This window comes from Danio rerio, chromosome 5, assembly GCF_052040795.2.
Source record: "Danio rerio strain M-AB ecotype USA chromosome 5, GRCz13ab, whole genome shotgun sequence".
NCBI classification, from domain to species: domain Eukaryota; kingdom Metazoa; phylum Chordata; class Actinopteri; order Cypriniformes; family Danionidae; genus Danio; species Danio rerio.
Window position 1 is genome coordinate 20821085 of NC_141025.1, and position 26467 is coordinate 20847551.

General features: G+C 34.8%; 1 protein-coding gene across 7 annotated transcripts in view; it reads right to left on the minus strand.

Annotated features, from left to right (window-relative positions):
* Positions 1–1901: 1901 nt before the first annotated feature.
* The window catches only part of git2a (G protein-coupled receptor kinase interacting ArfGAP 2a), a 51987-nt gene continuing 27421 nt past the window's right edge, over positions 1902–26467 (minus strand). The window contains exons 12-20 of one of the 7 annotated variants that reach the window (XR_015490605.1): positions 24842–24953; positions 24604–24746; positions 24232–24267; positions 22754–22903; positions 19163–19444; positions 8207–8289; positions 7818–8009; positions 4922–4985; positions 1902–4365 (exon numbers count right to left, since the gene is read on the minus strand). Coding sequence is in view for 5 of the 7 variants with exons in the window: in XM_087252899.1 (XP_087109025.1) it covers positions 4156–4365; positions 4922–4985; positions 5666–5821; positions 7818–8009; positions 8207–8289; positions 19163–19444; positions 22754–22903; positions 24604–24746; positions 24842–24953 (1392 nt within the window). In the remaining 2 variants the exon portion in view is untranslated. 7 annotated transcript variants of the gene reach the window in all.

Here is a 26467-nt window from a genome sequence, read left to right on the forward strand (position 1 = left end):
TTCTCCCTCTTTTTGTAGTACCCAATTTAAATGTGAGATTTAAATGTGAGAAACCAGATCTAAATTTAGCGGGAATGGTTGGAAACTGGTTGGGCAGCGGGTCAACAAAGACTGGAGAGCGGTCGGGTGCTAAATAAAAACTTGCATGAGCGGGGAAAATAATTGTCGCACAGACCTCTACTTCACTCTTCTCACTCCATAAAAAAAAATCCACAATGCATTATTACAGTGTGCTTTACAGTGTGAGTGGGCTTGATAAACCACCTGTAGAAACACACTTCACTCTTCTCGCTCCATAAAAAATGAACTTCCTCTTTCTCTTGCACCTAATTCTCTGAGCACTGACGGTTGCTTTTTATAATAAGCACTTCCTGTGAAGTGCTGAACGTCTCCTCAACTGTAAGTGGCTTTGACAGAAGTGTCTGCCAAATGACTAAATGTAAATTGAAATGCTCAGGCAAGATGTAGCATCAGAAAGTCTGTGCTGTCTTTGCTTGCTTTCATCTCTTTTGCTTTTATTCTCGTACACTGACTTACTAAACATTTCGTCCCCTTTCTCACTAACATCCCAACACGATTCAACATGTCAAATTGGGTGAATTGCCGGTGAGGTGTGGAACACACCACAAAAACGAGCCTAACTGGCTTATTGTATTGTAGCTCTACACTTACCGGCCACTTTGGTACACCTTACTAGTACTGGGTTGGACCCTATTTTGCCTTCAGAACTGCCTAAATCCTTTGTGGCATAGATTCAACAAGGTACTAGAAATACTCCTAAGAGATCTTAGTTCATATTGACATGATAGCATCATACATTTGCTGCAGATTTGTCAACTGCACATCCCAAAGGTGCTCTATTGGGTTGATGATGTCTGCTGACTGTGGAGGCCATTTGAGTACAGTGAACTCATTGTCATGTTCAAGAAACCACCCTGAGATGATTTACACTTAATGACATGGCATGTTAATCCTGCTGGAGGTTGGACGTGTTGTGTGTTCAGAGATGCTCTTCTGCAAACCTCAGTTGTAACAAGTGGTTATTTGAGTTACTGTTGCCTTTCTATCAGCTCGAACCAGTCAGGCCATTCTCCCCTGACATCAACAAGGCATTTGCGTCCACAGAACTGCCGCTTAATGGATATTTTCTCTTTTTTGGACCATTCTCTGTAACCCCTAGATATGGTTATGCGTGAAAATCCCAGTAGATCAGCAGTTTCTGAAATACTCAGAGCAGCCCATCTGGTTACTTCCCCATTCTGATGCTTTGTTTGAACTGCAGCAGATCATCTACACCAGGGGTAGGCAAACTCGGTCCTGGAGGGCCGGTGTCCTGCACAGTTTAGCTTTAACTCTAGTCAAACACACCTGCTTATAGATTTCTAGTGATCTTGAAGACACTGACTGGCATGTTCAGGTGTTTTTGATTAGAGTTGGAGCTAAACTATGCAGGACACCGGCCCTCTAGGACCGAGTTTGCCCACCATTGATCTAGACCATGTCTACATGCCTAAATGCATTGAGTTGCTGCCATGTGATTGGCTAATTAGAAATTTGCATTAACGAGCAGTTGAACAGGTGTACCTAATAAAGTGGCCGGTGATGGTAAGTATATTATGCTCTCGTCTTAATTGAATAAAAAGTGATAAAGTTACAGGATTCATGGTGTATATTTTTCAACATGTTGTGTGGGTCTACTGAACTAATTTGTCTATGTAACAAAACAGATCCAAACATTGTTCTTACAAAAAAAAATATTAGTGTTTTAGTGTTTGCGTACTTCAAACTATGTGCAAATTTTAGGATGAAAAGCTCCTGAATGCTTATGAAATATAGTAAAATATAAGAAGAAGAAAACAGGTGAGAAGCTTTTGCTAACAAAAATAATCTGGCATGAGATGAACACTTTTTAAAAACTTTATTCATACAGTATGGCTTAATTTCTGATATCAACCAAACCTCCGGAGCAACAACTGAAGCTCAAAATGATAAATTAAGTTTATTTAAAAAATAAAGAACACATTTGTTTTCTTAGACACAGGCATAGTAATAATATTAATAAGTGGAAGACCGGTTCATCTGAACAACAACAAACACTGAGCTGCAAGTCACTGACATTTAGCTCTAATAATACTGAGTTACCAGTCCACCACACAACTCTCTGGTATGACTGACCTGATTAGGTCAGACCAAAATACTTTGTAGAGAGGATATAGCTAGGAGCTGCCTAAACATACATGTTGATCTAAAAAAGACAACAACTAAACGCATTGAAACCATCACAAACACAGTATCTATCTGCTGGTGAAGATGGTTTCGACCTCAGATATATTCAGTGAATGTGTTTAAAATAGAATAAATAATGTAGTGAAGTCATTGGTGCTATCAATGGTGAATACAGATTTCAATCTTTTGACAGCACTGATCAAAGCCCCTTTAGCATGATGTGTGGGTTTAATGCTGGGACCATTGTATCAAATGAGCAGATGTTAACTAATAAGCTAATTATTTTAGTTAATAATATGCATTCACTTTTCTTCAGCTTAGTCTCTTTATTCATCAGGGGTCTTCACGGTGGAATGAACCACTAACTATTCCAGCATGTTTTACACAGCGGATGCCCTTCCTGCTGCAACCCAGTACTTGAAAACATCCATACACACTCATTCAAACACATAAACTACGTCCAATTTAGCTTAATCAATTCACCGAAAGCACATGTCATTGGACTGTGGTGTAAACCGGAGCAGCCGGAGGAAACCCACAAGAACACGGGGAGAACATGCAAACTCCACATAAAAATGTCAACTGACCAAGCTGGGACTCGAACCAACGACCTTCTTGCTGTGAAGCGACAGTGCTAACCTCAGAGCTATTTAATAATGTTCATTCATTCATTCATTTTCTTTTCGACTTAGTCCCTTTATTAATCAGGGGTGGCAACAGCGGAATGAACCGCCTATGTTTTACACAACGAATGCCCTTCCAGCTGCAACCCATCACTGGGAAACACCCATCGATCACATTCACAAACATACACTACGGACAATTTGGCCTACTCAATTCACCTGTACCGCATTTCTTTGGATTTATGGAGCACCCACAAGAAACCCACGTGAACATGGGGAGAACATCCATACACAGTCATTCACACACATAAACTATGTCCAATTTAGCTTAATCAATTCACCGAAAGCACATGTCATTGGACTGTGGTGTAAACCGGAGCAGCCGGAGGAAACCCACAAGAACACAGGGAGAACATGCAAACTCCACATAAAAATGTCAACTGACCCAGCTGGGACTCGAACCAACGAAATTCTTGCTGTGAAGCGACTGTGCTAAACTGAGCCACCTGGTTAATAATGTATAAAACTTAAATAGTTTATAAATAATATTTTACAAAGGTGTGATCTAAGTGTACTTTTTGTGCCCATTGTGTGTCCAAAGTACATCCAAATCTAACAAACACCCTACAACTTGGTTGAATTAACATTCTCATATCTTTCTTAATATATATTTGTACATTTATTCTACTCTATAAATCTGAATTATGATTCATCTGAGACAGCATTTAACCTGACGTTGTGAGAATTCGGAGTAATACCTAATAATAACATATATTTACATTTATACTGTGCCTAATCTTGGCCTACTCGACCACACTACCTGAATGTTGTTGTTGTTTTTTTTTTATACAGACAGATTACAGTTCATATTTATGATACAATATAGATTATCATTGAATTGAAAGGCTTTGATGATGATGATGATGATTAAAAAACATCCACATCCATAAACAAATGGTGAACTAAATATTTGATTATGAAGAGGTTCAAAGTTTTCAGAATAGTGCAAAGAGTCAGGCATTTTCTTTTACATCTAGTACATGATAGGCTGCTCCATTGCGAATACATTTCTGCTCAAATTTCTCAACTTGCCATCTAATCAAACTCACTTTCACGGGTCAACACATATACACATCCTTACAACACCCTCAAGAGGCTTTATCTTATGGCTTCAAGCCAGACGATGATACATTGATAACATACACTTTAAATCAGAACTTAAAACATGCAAATACAGCTTAGATTAAATAAAAAAAATAATATAATAACTAAAATAGTCAGGATTGCATTTCAGGTGGAAGTAGGATCAGTTGTTCTCTTTGGTGGTTATAGTAACTAGTTGCTTTGCAGCCTTGGCGATGTCGTAAGCACACTGGATGACCTGCTGAGTGACCAACTGCATGTCTGAGGCAGGGCTGCTCTCCAGAGGAGATGCTTTCTTACACTCGGTCTGGAGCCGATTCGCACTGGACGTTAATAACCGCAGAGAGTTCCTGACCGTCTCAGAACGTGGTCTCTGTGGACAACGTACAAAAAACACCAACTTAAATTAAGTTTGGGAAACAAGGTTTAGGACGTTTGGTTTGAATATTCCTACAAATCTGAATTTTTAGCATGTGGTGTCCCCCAAGGTTCGATCATGGGACCTTTGTATCATATGACATGCTTAAACACACTATTTACATATTCATTGCTTAAAAAAATATTTCCAAACATCTTTTTTTCCTCCAAGATTTTAGAGAATGTGGCCTACCCACAGCATTTATGGTTTTCAATGATTTGAGAGTCACATCTGACACTATCTATCATGATATTCTTCTTAACCACTTCTTAACCAGCTCTCAGCTACCTAAAGGTTAGGACAATTGCAGTTATTTTCCTACAAATCTGACTTTTTAGCATGTGGTGACCCCCAAGATTTGATCTTGGGACTTTTGTATTATATGACCAAATGTTGACAATATCAGAACAAAGATATACATTTCAGAAATAAACTAGTGATTTAAATGTACCTTTTGTGGCATCAAAATGTGCAGCTTACAGTTGCACAAGTGTGGGGAGAAACTGCTTACCTTGGGGAACAGAGCCGCCATCTCATTCACAGCCACATGTATTCTTTCTGCGCAGGGTACAAAGCTATCAGAGGACAAAATGAGAGATGCTGTATTAAAACCTTATAACAAAAACCATCACAAATATGTTTTGAAAGTGAAAATGTAAGCTAACCCTACTTCAAACATTTACACTTTACTGTAAAACAACATTTGTCCATAATATGTCATTCAATTTGTCCTTTAAAATACCTTTTGTTGAATAATAGTGATCCATTCTGACTTATAACAGTACACAGAAAGATTACAGATATATAGAACTTCAAATTCTGTCCAATAATCCACGCCAAACCATGCAGATTTATTTGAAACGTTAGTTGTGCAGCAGACATGATGCATCTTCAGCAAAACCCCAATTTTAGAGGGTAAGTCTCATTTTAAAAATAGGTTTGGCATTCTTTTTAACCAATAAATTGAAAAATCTTAAAAATCCCATTTTGTTTTGCAGTGAAATACAAACCAGTGCAAAATCAAAAAGTTCAAATGTTAGATGGATGTCAGTACAAAACCGTTTCCTAAAAGGGAAACCAACATGAGTTCCTGCAAACAAAAAAAGCGAAGTTGAGAAGAGAGCGCAAGGCCTTCAGCATGAGACATACTAGCGATCATGCAGGTGACATTCGTGTTGAGATTAGTGGGTGAGTTCTGAAGAGAGAGGTAGAGGTAGACACTGTGCCTGTGAGGCAGGGACAGAGGCCAGAGTACCAGGAGGCAGGGTTGTTGGGGTTGGCTGGATGGGGAGCTCTGAGGCCAAGGGGCTGCATGGGAGACGGGGGTTTGTCTGCCCAAGGCACCAGTGTGCTGAAACAACCCAGACTGTGTCTAAGTCTGCGGACACTCTCCCTCTGCTCACATGGTGCACTGGTGGAGGGAAAAAGACAGATCGGGACCCAAACAGAGCGCGGACCCCGACAGGACAGACCCCGAATGATGAACACAGACAATTGGAGAACAGACAGAAAATGGAAATGTATGAATGGACTGATGATGGATTTCATGGTTGGGAAACAAGTGATTAAAAAAAATTAACAAGCTAAAACACTTTTCATTAATGAGGTAGAGAACTTTTTCTTTAAAGGGCACCTTTGATGAAAATCATCTTTTGTAAGCTGTTTGGACAGAACTGTGTGTAGGTATATTGAGGTACAGTCATATTGGAGTGACAGAAACACAAGTGTCTTTTTTAAAATTCCCCGATGTTAAAAAAAAAGGACCCAAATCCCATTGATGTGAGGTAGGAGTGTGGTTTTTTCCGACCCACTGAATTGACAGACTGGCGCCATGTCTCTACAATATCATAAACTTTTTTTTTTATTGCAAATAAACTGGCATTAAAATATTTTTTCATATAACATATATAATATAAGTGTAAAATTTTTTAAAACAAACCATAATAAAGACAGTAACATCTCACATTTGTGTGTGACTCATCATTTCAGAAAGGCTTGAATAAATGCCAATACAAATACATGAAATAGACTTTGTATTTTTGACTAATGAGCTGTATTTCAGATTTATCCTAGTCTATCTCTATCACTGACTGCTGTTTATCTGACGTAACACATGATGAGAAGCAGACACATGGGAACGTTGGACGCTCATTTGCATTTAAAGCCACAGCCGACATAAACAGTTACAGTATACTCAGACACCAAAAATGGGCAGATTCTGGAGGCTATAATAAAATATCTGATGGGTGTGTTAAGCTGAAACATTACAGACACTTGCTGGAGACATAAAAGGCTTATCTTGCATAAAAGGGTAAAATAGGTGCCCTTTAATAAATGGAAATGTTTCTTGAACACAAAATCAATTTCACTTGAGTAAAAGCTACTTTGATTTAACTGTCATTAAAAAAAAGAAAAGAAAAAATATACTTCATAACGACCTTATGTTGGTAAGTTTATTTTTAGATCTGTTCTACACTGTAAAAAATGTAATGACAAAAAGTCAAGACAACAAAAAAAATGTTTGCTGCTTTAACGTATTTAAATAAATGAATCAAGTTTCAACTATATTTTTAAGTTATACCAGGTTTAACTTCAAATTTTTTAGTGTGTTTGATTAGTGCGATAAGTTGAGAAGACTAGAAAAGTTAACTTGATTTAACTAAAGCAAGAAAATTAAGGCAGCAAGAATTGTTTTACAATGTATGGTTGAAGTAAGAATTATTAGCCCCCCCTTTGCATTTTCTTTTTAAAATATTTTTCAAATGCTGTTCAAGAGAGCAAGGAAATTTTTATAGTATGTCTGATAATATATTTTCTTCTGGAGAAAGTCTTATATTTTGGGTGGAATAAAAGCAGTTTTTAATTTTTTAAAGCCCATTTTAAGGTCAAAATGATTAGCCCCTTAGTCTACAGTACAAACCATCATTGTACAATAACTTGCCTAATTACCCTAACTTGCCTAGTTAAGCCTTTAAATGTCACTTTAAGCTGTATAGAAGTGTCCTGAAGAATATCTAGTGAAATATTATTTACTGTCATCATGGTAAAAATAAAATAAATCAGTTATTAGAAATGAGTTACTAAAACTATTATGTTAAGAAGTGTGTTGAAAAGATCTCTCTGTTAAACAGAAATTGGGGGAAAATAAACAGGTAGGCTAATAATTGAGGGGGGCTAAATAATTCTGACTTCAACTGTATGCTAACCAAACAAACCAAGAGAACAGAACTACACCCTAAACAATGAGGAAACAATTTGTACCCAACTCATGAAAAGTGCCAACATTTACATGTGGATTTGTTAAATATGAGGCAGAAGTTAACGATAGACAGAAGGGAACTAAATGACATCAGATTTTTGTTTTGTTTTTGATGATGTAAGAAATATGAGACGTTTTTAAGGCTCACCTCTCATGCTTGTTCTCCTGCGCGGCCCTCAGCAGCTCCTGAATGTTCTTGGTGATCTGCTCAGTTTTGCGTATGACGTCTTCGGTGCTGGGCAGACTGGGGTCCAGCTCACACTCATGGTCCTCCAGCTCGGGGATAGAGCCGCTTTCTCCCATCCAGCCACTGCTGCGAAGGCGACATCGCCGGCCAAAACTGCAGGAGGTCGTACAAATGGAGTGAAGAAGGCGTCAGGATGAGTAATGCTGGACGCATGATTACTTGGTGCCTTTACAGCATTATTAGTGCATTTGGCTAAGATGGAGAGAAAAAAAAAGGCTGGTTTTGTTTGCCAGCAGAATGAGTTTTTTTTTTTTTTGTTTTAGGTTATTAAAAGGAAAGTGGACACGCACCCAGAGTCGTCCAGATCAGATTCGTTGACGGTGTTGTCGTAGTCGCCATCAGACACGCTGCTCTGCTTGTCAAATTTGGAGGCCTAAAGAGACCAAAAATAAAAATACAAGGTAAAAGAAGTTGAAGTCACTAATGATATAGAAAACACGAGGGATGGTTTTGGAAAAGTCAACATGTATAGAAGCTTGTTTCTGCCACCGAATAAAAATAAATAAATAAAACTGTGACTTCTCAAACAACAACTCAAACAAAACAACTCAGTTCTGACAATATTTGCTGAGAATGAGTTTTGAATTTATTTTATCTATAGAAAGACAAAATCTGAAATGCAAATTACAAAATCAGAAAATTAAGATTTTCCTATAAATGGAAAATTTAGTTGACTTTTCTAAAATTGTGAACTTATTGTTAATGAAAAATCTGAATTGTGAGATTTAAATTTAGTTTAGTTTTTTTTTTTTGTAAAGCACTTTGGTCAACTATAGTTGTTTTTCAATGTGCTATATAAATAAAAAATTAAAATGAATTGAAATATCTTAAATTTAAAAAAAGGAAATGCTAATAATAAGCAAAAAGTTAATAAAATAAAATTTATATTTTTTATTTTGTTCCTCGAAATGTCAAGTGTATATTTCAGACCCTTTCTCAAAAAGTCACAAGTGTTTGTAAGGGACGAAAGTACAACTTTTCATAAAAACCTATATTTAAAGGATAAAGTTTTAGACAAATATGTTTGCTGTGGTTACTAACTAACAAGTGTGGTCTTTCAGTACCAGGTGGTATTTTGAAAAAATGTAGACCAACTTTAAAATAACTTCACTTTGAACACAAATTGCACATTGTTACTTTTGACCTCATCAGCAGGGACAAAAGTAACACACGGGTGGGTCAAAAGTAACAGCAATATTTGCTAGATTCACTGGCTTAATCTTGTTCATTTTAAATATATCCAACTATGACCTTGTTAACGTTAACTGAAAACATATTTCATACTTTTTGCAAAAAGAAATTAAACAGCATTTTCATTTTAAATTTCGGCTCCATCAGATGTTTGAAAAGCAATTCAACAATGCAAAATGATTACATTTTCTACCAATTTTGAACATTTTTTATTATTATTGGCAATATGCATATATTGAACATATGAATCAAAACACTAAAACTCTAATGTGGAAGTGAAAATTAGGCATGGCTATTAGCAGTGGGACATAAAAGTGTTACGTTCTTCCCCACAGGAACTCTTGCCATTTAAACCTGATTTACTTTTAAACTGAAAATCTCAGAGATTGCAAACTTAAGGATGTGTTATTGCACTAAATAACCTGTAGATTGATCATTACTGTGACACATGAAAAGAGAAACACAACTTGTAATGAGAAAAAAAAGCTCCTATAATAATTTACTTTCTGTACTTAAATTTACATAAAAACTGAAATTAGAACCTATAGGACACGGTCCAGAAATCAATTGATATTTAGCAGCTCCATCAAGGGTTGCATGCTGAATGTGCTGTTATAGGCTGGAAAGCAAATATTGTCAGGACTTCACTTTGTTACTTTCATTTGTTCTCCCTTGCTTTGTGGCTTTTGTCAATAAAATTGTTTATGTATTGTGATTTTAACCCTTTCCCCTCAATTTTGGGTGGAAAAATGTCAGAATCACAAGATATACACTTTATTTTAGGTCACAATACATGCTATAAACAATAATTAACTAATGCTATTGGGTAAATAAACTGCCAATTAGCTGCTTATAAATAGTTAGTAATGATCTAAAACTTTACTTGGCCTTAAAAAGCCATGTATCCACAGGTGTAGTTCATTACATGTAGTATAAAAAAATCATACTTTATAACTACAAAAAAATAATTAATATTGCAATAATAGGCGGGTAATAAGCAAGTAGTTAATAGTAGCATGAATTGTGACTTAAACTAAAGTGTTATTTATAAACTTAAAATTCCCATGATACTTTTTTCAGAATCCATACTTTTATCCTCATAATTTAGAGATAACTCTGGCAGCAACAAACTTTCATACACATGTGATTTAGTTCACATGAATTTAGACTTTTCAAAAGTCAACATTCAGGAAATGGTCAAGAGTAGAAGCAGCTTTTAGAACTATAATCAGTAGATCTTTGAAAGGCACCACAAGTTATAACCTGCTTAGTGGAGTCTTTAAATGTTGTCAAGTGAACAGTCTTTGTTTATCTTTAATATACTTCTGGCTAAAATCTAAATGTAGTGTTGTCAAAATTACAGATAAGCTACTTCCTTTTCAAGTTAGTTATATTTGAGAAAATGCACCAATGTCAAGTCACACATGTTTTGGAGGGAACACAAAGCACAAATAAGAGGCTTTTAATTTTAACTCAACTGTAAATGGCAAAAAATTCATAATAATTATCTTAAAATTGTAATTTAAAATAACTAAAAGTAATTAGTAACACTTGAAGATGTGTTTTTAAGACTATCATTAAACCTTTATAATCATGACATGACGAGTCATTAATGTGAATGAGATTTCATGCATGCTTATAACAACTTGACAAACAAGTACATCACAACCTGTTTTTGTATTTATGACAACTTGTCATAAAGCCGTCATAAACATGATTGTCATAAAGCCGTTATAAATAGGTCCTTAATTTTATAACGGTTTTATGAGTTACCATTATAATTGTGTCAAGAATATTTTTCTTATCATGTTTTCAGTGGAAAAATGTTATCAAATCATTTTTAACAGCATCATTAATATTCATTGACATTTTAATGAAAAATGCAGCTTGTACCACTGAAAGCATAAGCATAAAAATATTTGCCTCATGACAATCATGTTTATGGCAGATTTATGACAAGTTAAGTTGTTTTGGTAATGTCAAGTTGTCATGGATAAAGATGATGACTGGTTGTGATGTGTTTATGTCAATTTGTCACAACATACAATGCCATCTTTGCAGTTAAAATGACATTACTGAGCAAATGACACTTAATAACAGTTGTCATGCATGCATAAAATCTCATTCACATTCATGATTTGTGTCATGTCATGATTATAAAGGTTTATTTACAGTCTTGAACACCACTTCATGTAATTTACTATTACTCAGTATTAGCATTACTAGTATTTTGTAGTTTCTATTCCTAAAGCCTTTAAAACCCGTAAAGACTCTGTGAAGTGCTGTGACATGTCCATTTTTAGTTGATGTTTGACATAATCTCAACTGAAACATGAAAGGATGAGACATGGTGTAGCTCCTCCCCTTTTAAAAAACAGCCAATAGCGGAGAGTGGCTGAGCTCAAGCCCATGAAATGTGAACGTCTTAAATGGGGCCAGGACATGTCAGATATTAGAGAGCGTTTGATTGCTCATGATTTGATGAGAAACTGAAGAGGGGACAGACTACAAGCTTTACAGCAGTTTTATATCTTCTAAACATGAATTCTGTCACTGCTTTGGAGCACACTAGCTTATAGATATCCTAAAAACTAACAATACTAATACTAACAATTAAATAACTTTATTTAAATTTCAGAGGACCTTAAAAATCTTACTGAGACTGAATTTTAAACAGTAATGCATCTTGAATATTTATCAGGCTGGCCATCTTTGTTTTGAAGCTCCTACACCAACAGACGTGGCAGCTAAAGGAAAGTAGCTGTGAAATGGAGTGTATTCAGGGGTAAAAGCGAGGTTAGAGCTGAATATGGGTCATAGTTCTGATCAGTGCACTTCTGTACAGAGAAGTCACACATTTACTGTAAATATATTTGACAGTCTCAGTGAAGCATGATCTGCTGTGCTCAAGGATAGAGGTAATGGGGTCAGACGCCAGCAGCACATTACTGGTGTAACAAAATAGTGAAGCAGTTTGCTGTCAGGGCGGCACCGGCCATTGTGCTGGGTTCATTAGCCAGATGACGTCAGAAAAATCGATCTAATGTTCTGCTCAACATGTTCACAATAGCTTGTCTGTACTAAACACGTTTTCCTATAAACATGCATTAATCATGACAGATCAAAAAAAAATAAAAAATCAATTTGCAATTCTTTCGGTATTTCTCTTTTGTTCTTTCTTTCATTTTTCTTTACTAAGTTCATTCATTTGTTATTTCTTTAGTTCATTTTTTTCGGTCTTTAATTTTTTAGTTCATTCTTCTGTTCTTTCTAATTCTTTTGCTCTCTTTTTTCCAGCTTGTAAGGTTAACTTGTCCAAATTTATCAACAGTTCATTTTTTTGTTCATTCATTCATTTTTTTGTTCATTCAATCTTTATTTCTTTCATTTTTTTCTTTTGCTGATTCATTCTTGTTTATTCATTCATTTTTTGTTTATTTAATCTTTCTTTCATTTTTTCTTTTGTTCATTCGTCCTTTCTTTTGTTCATTTACTCTAATTCATTCTTTTCTTCCTTATATATTTTCTTCATTTGTTCTTTTTTTATTGATTTGTTCTTTCATTCAGTCTTTCTTTCGTTCGTATACTTATTCATTCTTTGGTTCATTCATTTTTTTCTTTCTTTCATTTGTTCTTTTATCCATCCGTTCTTCTTTTAATTTTGTTCATTCATTTTACCTTTCATTTATTTTCTTTCTTTTGTTTAATTGATCTTATATATATATTTAAAACTTGTTTTTGCATCGACCTTACATTTGATCAATTTCTCTCTTTTTGGCCCACACTCGATTATACAACCATTTAAAACTTGGGGATTTATAAGATTAAGAAAAAAGTAAGCAGTTTCATCAAGATCACTAAAACTACTCACTTTTTAAGTAGTTTTTTATATGAAAAAATCTATAAAAAAAAAAAAGAAAACATTTGGGAACATAATATTGAATAAAAGTTACATGCCTTTAAATATTAATTTTCTCAAAAGAAGCAACATAATTCCACTTCAACACACCAAACTTTACAGTTTTATTTATATAAACTTTTTTTAGGGGGCGGACATCTTCATGAAAAATTTACGGGATTTTAATCTACAAAAAAGAAACAATTTTTATGTCCCATTTAATGTATATCTGCGTATATTTGCTCATATCAGTAAAACTGCTTCCATTTTTTAAAATAAATTTCTTCTTATAAATCCCTGAAGTTTAATTAGTTGTATAATGGAGTGTGGTCAAAAAGAGATCAACTGAATTCAAATGTAAGATCAAAGCAATAATATTAAACATTTACATGCAAAATATGACTTACGAAATGCACGCACGCACGCACACGCACACACACACACTCAGTGATGACAGAAACACAGCTCAAAATATGGCTGCAACCTTATCACACACACAAATAAGCAAGCAACTCCAGCTCATCTGCATATTTCATAAGTGCATATTCTAATTGTTCAACTTTCTGCCCAAAGCTTGTAGAATTGCAAAACATCTTTAAACAGATGCGCAAGCAGCAGTGGACGAGCCCTGAGCAGTGCATCCTGGGAATGAACACACAGGCCATGAAACATAAATGCAGTCTGTGAAGATGAAGATGATGAAGGCAGAAATTAAATACGTATCAGCTGAAAACAGCAGCCTCTGGGCGGCTGATGGAGGGACTGTTGGTTCACGCTGATTGGCGGAGCACAACAGTAGGAGGAGAAGGGGTGGATGGGAGTGGAGGAGGAGTTTGTGAAGGAGGGTGGAGAGAGCTTTGGGACGGTCCCGTATTTATCCTTTTGCACAGGTTGATCCCGCAAACAGGACGGGAAGGAGGAGAGGAAGGGGAGGGAGGAGGAAGAGGCCACAAATACACTCTTTTCCATCTGAAAAGGGGTGCAAATGAGACTTCAGACAGAAATGTGGGGAATAAATCAATTCATTTAATAAATGAATAAAAAGAACTGAAAATAAATAATAATTGGTGTTGTTTTCCCATACCGGTGTGTGCAGATGATTATACTTCTAGTGAATTTTGTTTTCTTTTTTCAATAAATTCCCAAATGATGTTTAACAGAGCAAGGAACTTCTTACATTTAATATTTCTTCTTCTGAAGAGATTTTGTTTCTTTTCTGCTAAAATAAAAGCAGTTTTTTTAATGTCTAAAAAAACATTTTAAGGTCAAAATTAGTGGTCTTCTTAAGCAGCATTTTTTTAAGTGTCTACAGAACAAACCATCGTAATTCGATGATTTGCCTAATTACCCCAACTTGCCTAATCAACCTAGTTAAGCCTTAAATTTGTACTTTAAGCTAAATACTAGCATTTTGAGAAATATCCACTAAAATATTGTGCTGTCAACATGACAGATAAAAGAAATCAGCTATTAGAAATGAGCTATTAAAACTATTAGGTTTAGAAAGGTGTTAAAAATGAAGAGGTTAGATGCAAAAATCTCTAAGTACCATCTGAAATTTCCATTAAAAAATAAATAAATTTTTTCTCAGCCCTACTTTATGTCCAGGAAAAGGACTTATTCTTTCCCATAAAAGTGATATTACTGAACCTACACACAGGAGCCTGATAATAATGCTCATTTTAGAGGAAAATTTCAGACGGCATTTAGAAGTTTTTGCATCTGAACTCTTCAGATCTTCTTTTCATTAAACAGAAATTGGGGAAATATACAGGGGGGGCTAATAATTCTGACTTCAACTGTACACAGACACACACACAGACACACACAGACACACACAGACACACACAGACACACACACACACAGACACACACAGACACACACACACACACACACACACACACACACACACACACACACACACACAATCAAAAGATTTTCTCTGGATTAATGAGGCTTTGGTTCGTGTCAACTGTTAGTATTTGGTTCTTTCTAGAAAGGTGATCGTATCGTTATAAGTTGTAAATAAATTCTCTAAAAATTATAATTGGCTAACTAATAAATGTTTTCATTGGCTGTGAATGAAAAATCATTGCTACTCCACCAAATAATGATTTATCAATTATTATTGATGTTAAAACAATAATTGTCTAACAATTAATAAAAGCACGTCTGAAACATGGCATCTTTTTGAAGTCGGAAATATCCAAGTGGTCTCTTTTTTTCCCCATGTGCATATATTTATATACAGTAGTAGTTAACATTTGACGTGGATTAAAAAAATGTTTTAATTGTCCTATAATGAGAGTGTCATTCAATAGCTTTAATCCATTTTAACATCTTTTTGATACACTTTAAATGTTGACTACTGTACACATGAGCATAGTTCAAGACAGAATTATTAGCTCTCCTGTGAATTAAAAAACATTTTTTTTCAAATATTTCCAAGGGAAATTTCACAGTATTTCCTATATTTTTTCTTCTGCAGCAAAACGTTTCGTTTAAATTTTGCTGGAATAAAAACTGGTAAAAAATGTTAAAAGCTGATTTCATGGTCAATATTATCAGCCCCTTTAAGAAATATATTTTGCTATTGGCTGCAGAATAAAACAATGTTGTCCAATGACTTGCCTTATTAACCGTACTTGCCTAATTAACATAGTTAAGCCTTTAATTTGCACTTTAAGCTCAATATAGTCTCTTGATAAATATCAGGTACTGTCATTAGAAATAAGTTATTATTACTGTTCTTAAAAACAAAATCTTCTCTAAATGTTAAATATAAAAAAAAATAATAATAATTTATAGGAGGGCTAATAATTAAAGACTTTGACTGTACACACACAAATTCAGACATTCAGGATTAGTACAATAAGCTGAGTAATTTCTAATGTAACTGTTGCTTTCAACAAATTAACAAACAAGCAATAGTCAACAGTAATTATTGGTTTGCATTTTCCAACAAGATTGGGTTCTTTAACATTAATTTGCATTATAAATCATCACAATAGAACAACAATCCAACATAATAAATGCTACTATTTATGCTGACCAATGCTGCATTTATAGGATCAAAAATACAGTCATTATTTATCAACACATTATTAATATATCAATACATTTATTGTAAGGATAACATTTATTTTAAAATGTATTTTAGGATGTAAAAAAAAAAAATTCCTACAACTTCCTACAATTAAAATATTTATTTCTATATTATTATTTTTATATAGTTATTATATTAACAGTAGTTCATTTTCTAGTGATTAGTTTAACTAATTAATAGTCATTTATTTTTATAAACAAATATCATTGTATATTAAGAACATTAATTCATTCATTTTCTTTTCGGCTTAGTCCCTTTAATAATCAGGGGTTACCACAGCCGCATGAACCACCAACTTATCCAGCATTTGTTTTATGCAGCAGATGCCCTTCCAGGTGCAACCCATCACTGGGAAACACCCATACACACTTATTCACACACATCTACTACGGCCAATTTAGCTTATCCAATTCAACCAGCGACAAATGAACAATAACCTAGATTAATAACGCTGTAAATGTGTTCATTGTTACTTTGATGAATGAGCTAATGCCAAGAGATGAATCTTCAGTGTAAAATGGTTTAGCAAGTTTCATACAGATATGTAGTTTTATGTAAGTGTTAAATAATGACAGATAAATGAGGTTTGAACAGCCGCAACATTTACATGCATTTTTAAATGATCAGCAGCATTAATATGTAGTAAAAGCAATGAAAAGCCATAGGGTTAAAACATTGTTTTTAATATCAACATTCCATAGTAAATAATGAAGAAAAGAAATGGAATCGGAACATACATTGCATAAAGGACAACTGAAAATAAAACGTGGCATTTCACACAAAAGTTGATACTGAAATGTACAATCTAGAGTAGCCGTGATGTACAAAACATATTTCTGTGGTTGAAAACAATATCAATATCACTTCAAAAGTGCACCAAGCAACTTTTCAGACTAAATAATCCTTAACAATTCTAAAGGCGATAGTTCATCCAAAAATAAAAAAATGACCATCATTTACTCTCCTTCATGTTGGTTTTATGATTTCTTTCTTCTGTTGAACACAAAAGAAGATATTTTAAAGAATGTTCAGTACTATCAAAGTCAATGGGTCCCGGCATCCAGTATTTCTCAAAATATCTTTCTTTCAACAGAAGAAAGAAACTCAAATAGATTTGAAACAAGTGAAGGATGAGTACATTTAAGAGACAGTCCACCTAAAACTGAAAGGTATGTCGTCAACTGCAGATACTTTGGAAAAATGTGAATGGCTGGTCCCAACTGAGTACCATAGTAGTAAATAAAATACTAATAGAAAATCAATAGGAACCAATGATGATAGCATTTTTGCTTTGAGTGAACGATCACATGAATACTTTAAAAAAACATGATGTGCTCAGAGTTAAGTCTGTTTTTTTCCTTTTTTATACGGAACATATTGAGCAGCCAAATAGGATTTACTTTATCTCAGGAAAAGCCTAATCATTGGATCCTACTCCAACATTTGTGGTCAGCAAAACAAACAAAAACATTTGCCAATTGCACTTTTATCTCTAACTTGAAATGCAAAATAATAAAACCATGCCTTTAAAATGACCATGATACATAGAGCAGTGAGAATGGGACTGTGTGTCTTGTGCATTGGGTCAGCCATAAATTAGTTTTTTAATTTTTTTTATCCATTCAACTGATCTTGGGGTCTGGCAAGAGTCTTATAAAAAATCTTTTAGACTGAGATGCTAACTTTCTAATCAGATTCAATGATCTATGCTAAGCCGAGCTAAAAGTGCCCAACCAAAACCGTAGATCGGATGAATAGATTCAAAATTGGTAAAACTCAACTGTTTAACTCTGGGGAGATGTAAAATAGCCATTTTCACAAACAAAATACAATGGTAGTAAATAAAATACCATGGAAATCAATGGGGATCAATGATGATAGCATTTTTTTTTCTGAGTGAACAATCACATTAATACTTTGGAAAGATCAAGACTCGTCCTGTTTTTCTAACTTTATATGGAACATATTAAGCAGTCAAACATGATTTACTTTATCTCAGGAAAAGCCCAATTATTGGACAATGGTCCAACATTTTTGGTCAGCAAAACAAACAAAAACAAATGTGCTTAGTGCACTTTTACCTCTAACTTGAAATGCAAAATAAAACCATGCCTTTAAAATGACATCATGATACACAGAGCAGTGAGAATGGGGCTGTGTGTCTTGTGCATAGGGTCGGCCATAAACAAGTTTTTTTTTTCTTCTTTTTTTTTATCTAATAAACTGATTTCTGGGTCTGGCAAGAGTCTTTTTTTTTTTAAAAATTGAAAGAGATGCTAATGGTCTAATCTTATTCAATGATCTACATGTAGGCTAAGAAAGCTAAAAGTGCCCAAACAAACCTGTAGATCAGCTGAATGTATTTAAAGATGGTAAAACTCAACTGTTTAACTCTAGGCAAGTTGTAAAATGGCCATTTCCAAAACAAATAATAATAATAACATAGTAGTAAATAAAATACTATGGAAATCAGTGGGAACCAAAGATGATAACATTTTTGTTTCTGAGTGAACAATCACATTAATACTTTAGAAAAACTTGATGTGCACCGAGCTAAGTCTAGTTTCATCTCATTTTATACGGAACATATTAAGCAGCCAAATACAATTTACTTTATCTCAGGAAAAGCACAATTATTGGACACTTGCCTAACATTTTTGGTCAGAAAAACAAACAAATAAAATGTGCTTAGTGCACTTTTTCCCTTTAACTTGAAATGCTAAATAATAAAACCATGCCTTTAAAATGACATCATGATACATAGAGCAGTGAGAATGGGACTGTGTGTCTTGTGCATTGGGTCGGCCATAAACACATGCTTTGTATGTAACTCTCAACTGACACATGAAACTAAAACACGTAACAAATATTGTGAAACTGATGCTATGGGATGCAACAGGAAAGTGAAGTAATATTTTGAGTAACCATAAACCTTTCTTTCACAAATTTGAAAATTCATGAAGCTCCAACAACTGGAACATGCATGCGGCAACGTTAGAAAAGGAAAAATGAAGAAGGAAAAAGGCAGCGAGAGGCAGGTCTTTACTTACATAGGCTGGGAAGGGTTGCAGGGTGGGGAAGGTTTCCTCAGGGTAAGGGGTCTCGCCCTTGGGAAGAAAGGGCTTCAGGCCAGAGCCGGTTTCATACATAGACATGGGGCGACTGGCGCGCGCAGACAGGTGGCGTTTCAGGGCAGAGGAGGAAGAGGAGGAGGAGGAACAGGAGGAGGGACTGGAGGGATTGGGATGGTCAGGGCCGCCGGGGGCCTGATAGGGCTGTTGAGCGGAGACCTGCCGCCTCAGAGAGCTGTTCTCGCTTTGCAGAGACTGCAGCTGAAGAGAAACACCAGTAAGCCAGAGAAACGCAAAGAAAAGCAGAAACTAGAGCAAAGCTGAGCTCACAGGGGGGAAAAATAGGTCAATTAATGAATAAATAACAGTGTTCGGTTCAAAAACAACCACTTAAAGGAGCACCACTTTTTCTTTTTTTTGGGGAAATGGGCATTTTTGACTAAACAATCAATTTCCGTGACACTTTTAAACTAACATTTTTTTTTATTGAGGGGGTATAGCCATTTTATAGTTAAGCAGTTGAGTTTTCCCATTTCAGATCTCTGGGTCTGGCAAGAGTCTTTTTAAAAAAAATTTAAGTTAGATGCTATGGTCGAACCCGATTCAATGATCTATGCTAAGCTAAGCTAAAAGTGCTCCCACCAAACGAAAATGGATAGTTCAGCCAAAAATTAGATTCAGTTTTCATTAACTCACCTTTCATAGGTTTGAGCTAAAGCTAGCAGTTGAATTTAATATTTAGGAGTATGTATTATGTAGTCAATAACTACCATCAACTGTTAAAATATCTAAGGAAAAAAACTTGGAGAGCTTTAAAATGCTGAAGTGTGAACAAATGTTAAGTAAAGCTTCATTTTCAGGTGAACTATCTCTATAAATCAGCCTACGTTTGGTTTTAGGATTAAATAATTTACAATTGAACAATCATTTTCGATTTATCTTGAAATATTTAAACTTAGTTTCAGCTAAAAAAAATCTATACCTTGGATGGCCTGGGGCAAATATATTAACAGAGGATTTTAATGAATACATTGAATGAATACAATTTTAACAGCAAACAATCCAAGTTTGCATGGATACAGTCCATTTATCTGGACATTAAAGAGCTAGTTCACCTAAAAAAGAATATTCTGTTATTAATTGCCTACCCTCGTGTCTTTCTAGTCCCCTGAGACCCTTGTTCATCTTCCAAACACAAATTAAGATATTTTAGATGATCCCTTGAAGCAGACATTAAAGACATTGATGAATCAAGTAATCTTTACAGCTTTTTGGCACACAAAAGTGTTCTTGTAGATTTGTATGGTTACAGTTAAATGTTTTGACAACGTTTTTGGTTCCTTTTCTTGTCTTTAAACATCTCATAATCCTAGCTGCCTATGGAGGGACAAAGAGCTCCCAAATTTCAACTAAAAACATCTTAATTGGTGTTCCCAAGATGAACAAAGATCTCAAGGGACTAGAATGACATGAGGGCGAGTAATAAATAATCGAATTTTCATTTTTGGGTGAACTAACCTTTTAATCAGATCCTGTTTTTGACCAATTAGCCAGCTGAAATGGCAATATTATTAGATATAAGATGTACTACAGTAATCAAATTTTTCTGAAGTGCTAATTCACAATCTTGCAGTACTGGGTTTGTGGGTTTAAGATGAATCTAAAAAAAAACTATCAAATTTGCACAATAACAAAATAAATTGTCAAATTAAAACAACTTTCCATACATAAATATAGGATATTTACTTTTTCTATAAAACTAATTACTGTAGTATTTGACAATTTATGGCAAATATCAGCTAAAATAAGAAAGGTCAATTAAAAGTTAAGATTGTACAAGTAAATACGAAAGCATTTAGGAAAACATTAAATGGAGTTGCGCAATAAACTACAACTTCTCAAGAGCAAAGACTCCAGATTTACATGCAGGCACTGGCAGAAGCAATGTCTAGACATGCTCAGAGAACGAGCACAAATTAGGCAGGCTTAAAAATCTACAGGGAGAAAGAGAGACAGAGACTCACTCTAAAGCTTAAAGAAGAGACCGACAGATCGAGCCAAACATGTTGGTCAGAATCAGTAGAGAAACGCAAAAGAGCCTCTTGACTTCAACCTCTCTATTTTACCCAGTCAGATGTTCATCTGATGCAAAGCCACACAGTCTTATACAAATCTCACAGGTCTAATTATTCGAATCATGGACATTAGTATCTGGGAAAAAAACGACACCTTTGGTGAGGAAAAGATGTATATTAAACATTTAGCAACACACTAAGCTGGCTTTTCATGGGAGAGTTAAAAGTAGTTTGGAGTCAAAACCATCCATAACTTTTAAAGTACACTAATCAGCATTTGTAATTTAGCAGAAAACTGGCTGTAACTTCCAGAGATGTAACAAACCATTTTTTGGTCACTGAAAAAGGCATTTGTGAGTTCTAGTCTGAAAGAAAGCACCCAGTTTAATTTGTTTGTTTAACTGCATTTTGAGTTTTGATAGTCTGCAACGTCAAAAAAAAAAAAAACAATGGTATAAATGAAATACTGTCTGTTTTATGGATTTTAAGACAACCTAAAATACTGTAGTTTTGGCCCAACAGTAAGTCAATGACAGTGTGAAATCAAATGATCCTGGGGGTCAATTCGCATGATCTTTGTATTTTCTGGAATATCTGTGTGAAAGAGGCTATAGCTGGCCTCCACAATTTTCATTTTCACAAAATTCAATTTTCACAAACAAAACCTGAATCTAAAACAACGTATTTCTAAAACACTGTCCATTTTTTGAGATACTTCAATAAAAAAATCATTTTAATAGTTGAATTAGTTTAAATTAAATTATTTTAATTACTTTGATTGTACTAATAAATTTTACAAAATAATAATACAAAAAAGTCTATTATTAATACCAACGTCTACACAAAAAACAGGTTTACCACGATTCATGTTTTTGGTTCAGGTCTTAGCCACGAATTATCGGTGAACCTTTTAATAATAATACAGTTTGACTCATTTATTATCACATTAAACAACTCAGTAATTTGTTCTCATGGTTAATGGAAAATAATAATAAAAAAAAGATATCTCGAAACTAAAGACTAAAATGCCACATTCAGTTCAATGGCATCATTTTATATTCCAAACAGAATTTGTGTGTAATCTCAGAGCTGATTGCATTCTGGAACCCTCTGCATAATGTACAACAATATAGAGACAGCCAATTAAAATGAGTCATGCTAATGGAAAAGCTGACTGCTGGATCAGGTTTGTGGTTAGAGGAGTTAGCATGCCAATTAAATTGCAGTTTCAGACATGGTCAGTATATTATGCCTTTATGTCAATGACAACATCTTTCCCAGTGGTTTAGAGGTCAAGGTCATGCTGGTTATTTGAACACTACAGCAGGGATCACGAGATTACGTTGACATCAGCATTCCAGAGGCGTTTAATAATCATAACGTGAATTTTAGGTCAGCCGGAATGTCGAGAAGAAGTTGGAGTGCAGGAGTTAGACAGTATGGGTTTTGCTCTTTCAACCAGGACATTCAGCGCTCACTGCTGAATCTCTGGTACCTTTTTCTGCATTAATCTCAGCTCTTCATTCAGATTACTGTTGGCCTTCATCAGCTCCTGAATTTTGGCCTCCGAGGCTGAGAGTGCGTTTTTCACCTCCAGAAACTCCTGCACAGAAACCGGTCCATCGGAGAGATCCGAGTCCAGACTCTGAGTAGGAAAAAAGCTAAACGTTAGCCAACAAACAACATGTTACAAAGACATATTGAGGTATAAGATCCTGATATACTTTGAGTTAAGCTCTTTTGTTGTTCTTTGTTTATGGATAAACAAGGCATTGTTTTAACCTAAACAGGCTGCGATGTAGAAGCATGTGCTCTTCTTCTATGGAGTTTAGCAACACTATTACATAAAAAAAATGTTGCAGAAACGGTCATTTTGGCAGATTGGCTTTAATACAAATGGTTTTTATATTAATAAATAAAGATTTTGAGTCCCATGTCCCATGCACATAGTAATGATTTTTGCTTGTGCTTATTGCCAACATTAATGATTTGTGACTAAACAAAGGAAGCCAACTTGAGCATACACACTAATGTGGAAAATAGCAGGCAAAAAACATCATTGAAAAACATTTTTGAGCCACGTCTGGCTGAGCTGGATAAATGTGCTGCATCTTGAAAAGACTTTACATTCATTCACTTAGCAACTCCATGCACTGACTCTACCATGATTTTATCAATAGCTACTCAGTGTTGCCTCAATGTTACAAATAATAGTACAACAGCGAATGCTCTTAAGGTGCTGTATGTAAGTTTTTGACTCTTCTAAAGCACAAAAATACCATCATTTGTTTAAAGACATTTAGGAAACATGCTAAGTAAACATACTTGTTTATCTGGAAAACAATGCTGAAGTCGATCCTGAAACAATGCCAGAACGGTTGTCTTTGTTTTGGTCATTTAACCTGCCCGATGGCCAATTATTTTTCAGCACTCTGGGTTGCCTTGGTGAAAAACCACGTATTTAATTCCTTCATTCAGAAAGGCTCTAAAAGCATGCTTCTGTGATCGTTGGACAGTAGCGGACTCCGAAATAAGGTGCAGATTCAGTTACATACGAGGTTAATAATTAGCAAATGATATAAATATTCCGAAAGTAAACATTAGGTGAGCAGGTTACATTGTAATTTCGTGCCATCTAATGTGATTTGCAGTGATAAGCAATTGGCTGTTTGCTCCAGACGAAACGCGTCAGAAATTTAAACACAGCTATTCAGAAGCACTGAATGTGCACTCACTCATGAAATAGTAAGGTTTATAATCTTTTTAATACACATTAACCCTCTTTAACATTATTATTTGTAGATGCTGAATCGCTCATATGCGTTTAGTTCTAAAGTTCAATTTCAAACGGTTTATTTTATTTTCAATATCTGAGGGGAACTTTCTGTAGTAGTATGGCAATGATGTCATGTAAAATGGCATTCAGACTCACATTATTAGCATTTAACACTGAATAAAGCACATGAGGTTTACCTGAGGTGATCATTGTCATAGTTTTCTGTTGTTCACCTGTGAGAAATAAAAGTCATTTCTAATATATCAATTTGATGTGTTGATTGGAACAAAAACTCCTTTTAACATGGAAAATATTCCCTCTATTGTGTGCCAATGCTTTAATTTAGAACACGACTTAAGTCAGACTCACTCCTCAATCTGACAACCTGCACTTGTGTTTGCTTTGATCCAGGAGTTCAACGACTGGGTGTCTAACTTACATACTGCACCTTTAAGTATAGAAGCCTTGACAACTTTCAACTAGCCACAGAGGACACAAGTATAAATCCAGCTTTAGTCCTGACCCCTTCAGGTAAATTTGGGACCATAATACTATTACGTTAGTCTTACTTTAGTTCTGTCTGCTTTGCCCATTCGTAAATCAGTATCGGTGTCCTCATCGGACGCCACGCTGTCATAATCTGGCTGGTCAATTTCCTGACTTTCACTTCCATGACGGCTGCCCCCACTTTTGAAGAATACATCAACATTGTCTATGAAGAAGTAAATAAAGCTTTCATGAAACATTAACAAGGACTTCAAAAGAAATTAGAGACTAAAGGTTTGGGGGTGTGGAGGCAGGCTGTACCTTTAGGACTTGGGACTGGATTTCCATGCTGGCGTCGCTTTGCATCACTTAGAATATCGATCACAAGTGTGGCAAATTCATGAGCGTTGAATCTTGCCAGCTTTTGTCTTCCCTAAAAAATAATAACAAATATATATTAAATGATGATTTCAAAATTTTTTGATTTGCATATTGTCGGAAAGTGAAGCTGGTCTAACAGATTAAGAACCAGATCATATGTACGTAAATTGAACACACACTTTAGTATTCAAAAACTGCTACACAGATTGCACAAACCTAAAACAAGATGCAGGGGTATCATAACATGTCTTTCAAAAATGTACAGACAAAGATGCTCAGCTGCATAAAATAGCACCAGCAAAGTAAAAAAAAAGCTATAAAAGTAAATAAATAGAAATTTCACATAACCAAATAATGCAAACTTTTTAAAATAAGCGGCGAATTCGAATGTAAATTGGTCATTATTCAGCTCAAATGAGTCTGTTCAGCTTAATAACTGTAATTATGCAAATAGCTATTAGTTCAGTTTAACTTTTAGCCTAGTTTAGATGTTAGACTTAAGGATTGTTTTGTTTTGTTAATTTCTTTGATTTGGCTTACAATCATTGTTTTCATTTAAAGAGAATATTGTAAATCTGTTTTCAATTATTATTGTTACATCTTTTGTTTAAACCATTGAGTAAAAAGCTTAAATTCAGAATCGATTCCTGCCTCATCCTTGATCTGTCGCACACATTACATTTGTCTCACCTAAATGTTGCAGTATCCCTTTAAAACATCATAAACTTGTAACAATGTACAGTACTGTGCGAAATTCCAAAGCACTCTACCAGCTTTGTTAGCCTAAGACTTTGGCACACTATATAATCAATCAGTCTATTAAAAACAAACAGAAAATACAGGAAATATGTACAAAAAAAAAAAAAAAACAACAGAAGCACATCATTTCCTCTTTAAGTAAAAGTCTATGTTGAATGTGGCTTCCCTTGGTACTAAGCACTTGAACCATTTTGTTCTAATTGCTCTGACATCTTCTGAAATAATGTGCCCAAGTAATATCAGGCTTCTTTTAGCACTTTCCAGAGTGTTTCCTTTAGGAGTGTCATATATCTTTGCCTCTATAATATGCAGGGCTGGAGCCATTTGATGACAGTCTGTGTTTGATCTGTGTTTTCTTTCTCCAAATAAGATTTCAGTTCAATTTGCAGATCATCATGCTGAAAACTATAACCACTGAAAATTAAAACTATTACCCCTAAAGTCAATTCCAGTAGAAATGGCATAATGAATTAAAACTACTTTTAAACATTAAAAATTTCATCAATACATTTTTACTACTAAAATTCCATGACTTTTCCATGATTTTTCCAAGACTTTCAAGTAAATATTTATGACCTAATGTTTCATGCAAATGCATGTGCGTGGTAAAAAAAACCCAATAAATTTTAAAATTAATTAAAGCATATCGTAAAACACACAACAATCTAATTAGTTTCAGCATATATTTATATCTATTTAAAATTGATTTAGATAATGCTTACGCCACACTTATAATGTGAAAGTATGTAAGTGGCCAAGGACAAAAAAGTAGCAGACAGCTAGCCTTTATATTAAAGCATACATAAA